At 49.6% G+C, this 7,549-nt stretch overlaps 1 protein-coding gene across 1 annotated transcript in view; it reads left to right on the top strand.

Moving 5' to 3' along the window:
• The first annotated feature begins 877 nt into the window (after window positions 1-877).
• LOC135054945 (zona pellucida sperm-binding protein 1-like) overlaps window positions 878-7,549 on the top strand; it is a 43,532-nt gene continuing 36,860 nt past the window's right edge. Inside the window, exons 1-2 of the mRNA XM_063958439.1 lie at window positions 878-1,069; window positions 7,285-7,406. Coding sequence (XP_063814509.1) covers window positions 898-1,069; window positions 7,285-7,406 — 294 coding nt within the window. The 5' untranslated portion in view covers window positions 878-897. The remainder of the gene's footprint in view (window positions 1,070-7,284; window positions 7,407-7,549) is intronic.

The following is a 7,549-nucleotide window of genomic DNA, read 5'->3' as shown; positions in this document are numbered from 1 at the left end:
ACAGTCTAGTTTTTAAGAATATCCATGCTTAGACACAGGTGACTTAATTATAGGCTTACTATACTATTTCTTTAAACTGGGACACTTATGAATTACACAGGTTCTGTGGCTGATTAAAACCAGGTAAAATGCATGCAGGCTTAAAGCCAGCCAGCCAGCCACAGAACCTGTGTAATTCATGAGAGTGTCCTGGTTTAAAGGCATAGTATGGTAAGCTTATTTAATTAGTACGTCAGTCAGTTTGATGATACTATCTGTGCACAAGCAGGGAAATCCCTAATACCTGGACAGTTGAGGTGCCTTGAGGACCTTGTTTTGGAACCCCTGCTGTAGCAGTCGGATTCACCAGTCTGTCTCTCCGAAGTCCAGGCTGGGATGCACACAAAAAGCTCAACTGAGGAAAGGGGCACTGCAGAGAGCTGAGCCATCCCGACATTGCATTATACGGAGGCTTCCAGTCTTCTTTACCCAATCCGTGTTACTTTTGCTGACAAATGGATAGTCCGAGTCTAGGAATCAGTAGTGATGGTTACATAAAACATAAAGGTACCTGCAATCCCCAGTAGCATGCACACAGCTGCAGGGAACAGTGCATTATATGTCAGGCTGCAATTAAGGGGTAGTTCCTTCTTGTATACAGGTGTTATAGTCACTAGTGTGATGATCTTATTCCATAATTAATCCACTCTAAAAAAGATATTCTAATTGCATTACAAATTACATGATTACTGCAAAGACTCCAAATTTTGCATGCTGCTGTTCCTGCAAACACCTATCTCATCTTACACCATACTGTATTGGGCACTTGCCTTATTTTATAGCCCTCAGGGTCATGCAACCCCTCCCCCACATAAAGTATAAATGCATCCACTAAAGGGTGGTGTCCCCCTCCCCATAATGGTTTCCTTCCACTTGTGCAGTGGTCTTGGAGTCCTCCTGGCCTGTTCCTGGCTCCTCCTCGGGTCATGCAGCAACTCCAGCAAGCCCGATTACCGGTGTGGGGAGGAGGGGGTGCAGCTCCGAGTGCCAGCTGGGTATTTGGGGAGCAAGGTTAAATTCCAGGTTCGAGGTGAGTAACTTAAGTTGATGAATGCAGAGAAGGTGGGTTGAGGTTTGTGTTGCTTGCATTCATACTACCTAACTGATTTTGTAGGCATTTGGGTTTTTGGTGTGGGTGTGTTTCTACCACCTCTGTAAAAAGAAAAGCACCGTTTATTTATTTATTTTTTTACATTTTTGGGGGGAACTTATTATTGTTTTGGAATTATTGATTTTTTTTGTTTTTTTGGCTACTTTTTTTTGTATGATTGCTTTTACAGGATTTGATTACATTTTTTAATAGCATATAGTATACATAACAATATATGTGTGTATAACTATAGATAGCATTTGTGATTTTTTTTTTTTTTTTTTTAGCTTTTCTTGTTTACACCTGAGTGGAGATGTTCTGGGTAGATGCTGTCTATTCATTGCATCTAGAGGGGTAGGGTAAGTTCTACCCCTTTCACACTGCCAATGCCGGATCCCACCCGGGAATTGGAAACTGGTCCTTCCCGGGTGGGATCCGGAATTGCCTGCTGCTGCAGGCTCCCCCAACCCGGCAATATGCCAGGTGGGTTGCCAAAGCAGCGGGAGGTGGAGGCGGTGCTGGGAGATGAGATCATCTCCGTGCCCACTGGCGTGCGCAGCACATTTTATTAGGGGGTGCATGGTCGGAAGGGTGTGTCTAGCACCGCCTTTTGGGCGTGTCTAGCACCAATTATTGATGGCCAACGCAATATAAAATATCCACCCTTGTACCAATCTTAATAAAGCAGATACATTGTCAGATGTTGTGGTGTGCACCAAACACCCCTGATGGCACTCACTGCAATTACACTGCTCCTCCTCAGCCTGGTCTGGCTCCCCCTCTCGTTACCCTGCAAGCTGCAGCAGCTTACTTACAAGTCAGTCACTCACTGACAGTCGCAGACTAGTACTGCTGCTGCTGGAAAAATGAGTGACGTGTCAATGCTGCTGCCGGCCGCCTGCCAGTATTGAATTTGTCTTCCTAAGAGGAACGCTGGCTCCATGCTGATCCTCATCAGTGGCTGGCGTTGGCATAGCATAGAAGGAGAGAGGTGGGCATGTGACAGGTAGGTATGCGAGCAGCATGACGTAATCACGTCACATCACACTGTTTTTGTACATGTGGAGCTGGGTATTTGAAAGCCGGTGGCAGTGGCACCCTTGATTAACACAGGCGTCCGGTCAGTAATGCAGTCCTGACAGGGTGCAGCACAGAGGGGACAGTAATCAGCCTGCTCTGATCGGGGTGCCAGACATTAGGAGGTGCCTGTGCGCACCAGGCACCCCCCCTGCGCACACCTATGTCCGTGCCGCCTCTCCCTGCTGTAGTAAACTGGTCCCGGGTTGCATCGACGCATCGACCCGGGAGCCTGTTTACGCAGCCACTGACTTGGTATTCAACCCGGGTATAACACTGCTTTATTCCCGGGTTGAATTGCCGGGTCAGGCGACACGCGATTTCTGCTATGCCCCTTTCACACCGCACACCGAGCCGGCAATATGCCGGGTCGATACCGGGTTATTTGTGCGGTGTGAAAGGGGTATTATAGACTAGGGTATGTTGACTAAGCAGTATATACATATGATTTTTACAGGTTTTGCCTGCCAGATTTAAGGGCGATAATAATTAATGGAAAACAAACCTGCATTTGCATTCACTACTATTACCATTTTTAAATACAGCAGGCAAAATCTGCATTGTGTGTTTAGAAAATCAATTGCTCGGTACAGAGTTTCCCAACCTCTTCCATTACAGTCCATGTTTTAAGGCTATCCATGCTTGAGCACAGATGTCTTAATTAGTAACTGTCAATTTGATATAACCATCTGGACTCAAGCATGGATATCCTTAAAACCTGGACTGTAATGGCAGAGGTTGGGAAGCTCTGGCTTAGTAAAAACACCCCTGTGTTTTGATTACCTCTAGTTAAGGTTGTAGGCTATAAGAGACCTTTGCTTTACTGTACATCTAGACTAAATGACATGTTCAGGTTATAAACGTTGGCAGATTTTAACTATGGACCACAGCTCTCCTAGGTAAAATCTGTCACCCTGATCCTTGTCAGTGAAGCCAGATGCAGTAAAAGACTGCACTTGCTTCACTGTGGCTGGCAGTGACTTCCTATAGAAGGTCCTACCTGTCTGTCACCCAAAGGATAGGCATTCCCATTGGGAGGTGTTTCCTCACTCATGGACGGCCAGACCAGGCTGCGATAAGCAGAGAGCTGGCTTCCTGTAGGTAGCCGATGCAGTCCATAGAAGCTGGGGCGTCTGCACCGGTCCATTACGCTGGTGCTGGGACCCGGGCTGGCTGTCTCCTTTCCTCTGACGGCACAGAAGTAGCGGCAGCCCCCCTACTAACTGTAGGTAGGTCGCCGCTGGTTATAAACAAATTATCTATTACAGGGGTCAGGGAACTTTTTTACCTTTTACTCCAAAATATATTAAGATACGCTGATGTTACCCCCTTGATTTGAAAGGAAGGAAATCGTATATTGTGCATATATACTGGTTATCACGGTTTATATGGCATTTCTGATATACTGTGTGTTTCTTTTTATTTTTGCCAATTATTTTTTGGCAATGAATGGGTTAATTAACACTTTCTCCCCAAAACACCGGAATGAATATTAGAAGGATGGACCACGACTTTTATGAGACAGATGGTCACATCCTCACCTCAATAATGTCAGTGGGAAGTTCCCACTGTTATGTGGGCCACTGTCTGATCCTGCAGAACTCCATCAGCGGTCAGCCACAGAACACTTCAAGTTCTGTGTGTGGGTTGGCGAGCCGCAGGCGGGAGGACAGGACAGCGCAGTATGGGCGAGTGTGAGGGAGTGCGGTGTGACGTCAGTACGTCACACCGCGGGCAGGAGCACAGCGCTGGGCGGGCAGGAGGGAGCGTGGTGTGACATCAGCACGTCACATCACGAGCTAAATGGGGCTGTGTCTCGATAGCGCGACCGTCCATTACCCCCACTGATCTATTACATCTTCTAGAGCAGCGGTTGCCAACCCGCGGCTCTTTCATCCTCTGCATGCGGCTCGATCCACTCCTGGCCACCGCTGCCCGACACACAGCAACTTCTAAGGCTTAGAAGTTGCTGTGCGTTAATCTTTCTACAGTCTCTCCGGCGTGTGGAGAGGGCAGGAGAGCGCAGCGCATGCTTCTCCTGTTCCTCTGACTCCTGCGGCGGCGTCTATCTTCAATTCAGTGCCTGCCCATGAGCCAACCAGAGCTCGCAGTCCGGCAGCTAAGCTCCTGATTGGCTGCCGGACCGCGAGCTCTGATTGGCTCACGGGCCGGGGCTGAATTTAAGATAGACGCCGCCGGAGTCGGAGGGTAGGGCGAGTGGGGCAAGTGCCCTGGGTGCCTTGGCAGGCCCAGCAGAGGGGGACGCCACCGGCGGCCAGGGCGTCATGCCCCACTCGCACCCGTCACACCGCAATGTGAGGGGAGGAGAGCGCACCATCTCTCCCTCCCCCCAATGTCCTCACCGCCGCTGCCAGCAGCGATGCGTGTGTCGGGTCTCCAGCGGCGTTAGCCAATCAGAGCTTGCGGACCGGCTCCTGATTGGCTGCCGGTCCGCGAGCTTTGATTGGTTAGCGAACCGGCGCCACATAGCTGCTGCCGGAGACCTGGAGCGGTGAGGGGCAGGAGAGGCACTGCGCTCTCCTCCCCTCGCATAGCACAGCCACGGGAACGGGAAGGAAGCGGTGAGTGACCGGGGTGGGGGGGCGGCAGCAATGTATCTGGCGCTGTGGGGTGCTGTATCTGTCACTGCATATCTGGCGCTGTGGGGCAATTGTGTATCTGGCACTGTGGGGCAATTGTGTATCTGGCACTGTAAAAAGGGGACTCTGCATGCGTACTGTGCAAAAATTGAATGAAGGTGTGCTGAGAGACGACACAAGGGGTGTAGATGATGGTGTGCTGAGAGGCGACACGGGGTAGGTGATAGTCATGTTGGCATGCCCCATTTACAGTGGCCACACCCCTTCTGGTGCGTGGCCACGCCCATTTTTGCATTCAGTAGGCGCACATACTACTTTTTGTGTTTTTTTTTGGGGGGGGGGGGGGCACTCTTCATCTTGCCCTGGGCTCCAAAAACCCTAGTTACGCCTCTGCATGTGGATCTGCACTGGGGGCATAGCTGGCACTGTGGGGGCATGTGGATCTACACTGGGGGCATAGCTGGCACTGTGGGGGCATGTGGATCTACACTGGGGGCATAGCTGGCACTGTGGGGGCATGTGGATCTGCACTGGGGGCATAGCTGGCACTGTGGGGGCATGTGGATCTGCCCTGGGGGCATAGCTGGCACTGTGGGGGCATGTGGATCTGCCCTGGGGGCATAGCTGGCACTGTGGGGGCATGTGGATCTGCCCTGGGGGCATATCTGGCACTGTGGGGATATGTGTATCTGAACTGGGGGCATAGCTGGCACTGTGTGGACATGTGTAGCTGGTACTGGGAGCATAGCTGGCACTGTTGGGATGTGTATCTGGCACTGGGGGCATAGCTGGCACTGTAAGGACATGCATAGCTTGTACTGGGGGGCATATATGGCACTGTGGGGGCATGTGTATCTGCACTGGGGGACATATCTGGCACTGTGGGGGCATGTGTATCTGCACTGGGGGACATATCTGGCACTGTGGGGGCATGTGTATCTGCACTGGGGGACATATCTGGCACTGTGGGGGCATGTGTATCTGCACTGGGGGACATATCTGGCACTGTGGGGGCATGTGTATCTGCACTGGGGGACATATCTGGCACTGTGGGGGCATGTGTATCTGCACTGGGGGACATATCTGGCACTGTGGGGGCATGTGTATCTGCACTGGGGGCATAGCTGGCACTGTAAGGACATGTGTAGCTGGCACTGGGGGCATATCTGGCACTGGTGGGACATGTATCTGGCACTGGGAGCATAGCTGGCACTGTGGGGATGTGTATCTGGCACTGGGGGCATATCTGACACTGTGGGGGCATGTGTATCTGGCACTGTGGGGGCATGTATATCTGGCACTGGAGGGGGGTATATGTGGCACTGGAGGCACCCATTTTTTTGGCATTTTTAGATGTATGGCACTGTACTGGGGCATTATATGTATGTGGCACTGTACAACATGACTAAAAACGGGGTTATGACACAAGGTCATACTCCTACAAATGTCATAGTGAAAGGTGTGCGCACAAAAATGGGGTGTGGCTTTGTGAAAACTAGGGGGGCCCCCCCATTTTTGTGCGTGCGCAAGTGGCTCTTACCCTTTACTACGGATCTTTTCTGGCTCTTTAACAAAAAGGGAGGTAATCTGCGCACTGGGGTGGTTTTACTGTATGGGATGTGCTGCTAGTCAAAAGGGTGTCCTTGCCCTTTGGTTCAATATGGATATCTGGTTTTCACCTGACTGCGCTCATCCCCCACAGTTTGAGTACTCATGAAATGATGCAAATGGGTACTTATATAAAGGTGTGTTTTACTTTCACATGTATCAAATATGACACTCAATATAATGAAACTTTTCTGGCTCTTCCTCTGACTGGTTGGACACCCCTGTTCTAGAGTATGTGGGAAGGTTATGATCTGGGCCAGATTTGCCATCAAACTGTGGGGCCCGGGACTGACAAAATAAACAGGGCCTCTCCCTCCCAAACAAAAGATTCAACTGCACTGCTCCACCCCTATGTGATGTCATACATTGTGATGTTGCATATAGGTGGAGTTTTGAGGACCTACAGGCACAGTTTAGAGATGTCCCTGCGGCCCAGGTTGTTGCTGATTCACAGACTGGTGTGGCTCTACAGGTATTGGCAGCAGGAGCAAGGGGTGGGCCCCCATTTCTGTAAACGCCCGGGACACTAGTCCCAACAGTCTCCCACTGATGGCTGCCCTGATCTGGTCATCCATTACACTGAAAGGACATTAACATACCCTCCAACTGTACCTTTTTAATAGGTACAGTACCTTTTTTTTTATGGTCTGTACCGATTTTTCGCTCTCCAAACTTCCATTCAAAGTATAGGAAAAGGGGCGGGACCACGCCCCTTTACCCGTGGCCACGCCCCCTTTTCTAATTTGTACCGATTTTTATGTATAAAATGTTGGAGGGTATGCATTAATGCCTGTATATATGAACATGTATCCGGTATATATGCTAGTATAAAGATATTAATAATAAAAGGCATGTCTGTTTTTGTCTCAGATGAGTTCCAAATGGGATATGATCTGGATGGGTGTCTGTCCAAATGTCTCCTCTCAGCTATAGAACCAAGTGGAGAAAGTGTCTTTTACACCCCATACAGTGTCTGTATTGCAGTTGTGAAGGTGGGTTAAACTTTCATACAAAACTTTCATGTGTGCTTCATACAAATTTACTAAGGATTCTGTTCAGCGGGTTTGTGTACTAAATCTGGCTTTATTTTGTCTTCATTTTATCAGCAAAGTCCTATGTATAAATGTTATATTAA

The sequence above is a fragment of the Pseudophryne corroboree genome, chromosome 3 (genome assembly GCF_028390025.1).
Source record: "Pseudophryne corroboree isolate aPseCor3 chromosome 3, aPseCor3.hap2, whole genome shotgun sequence".
Lineage (NCBI taxonomy): Eukaryota > Metazoa > Chordata > Amphibia > Anura > Myobatrachidae > Pseudophryne > Pseudophryne corroboree.
Note: the sequence above shows the minus strand (reverse complement) of the source record. Positions and strands in the feature narration are given on the sequence as shown.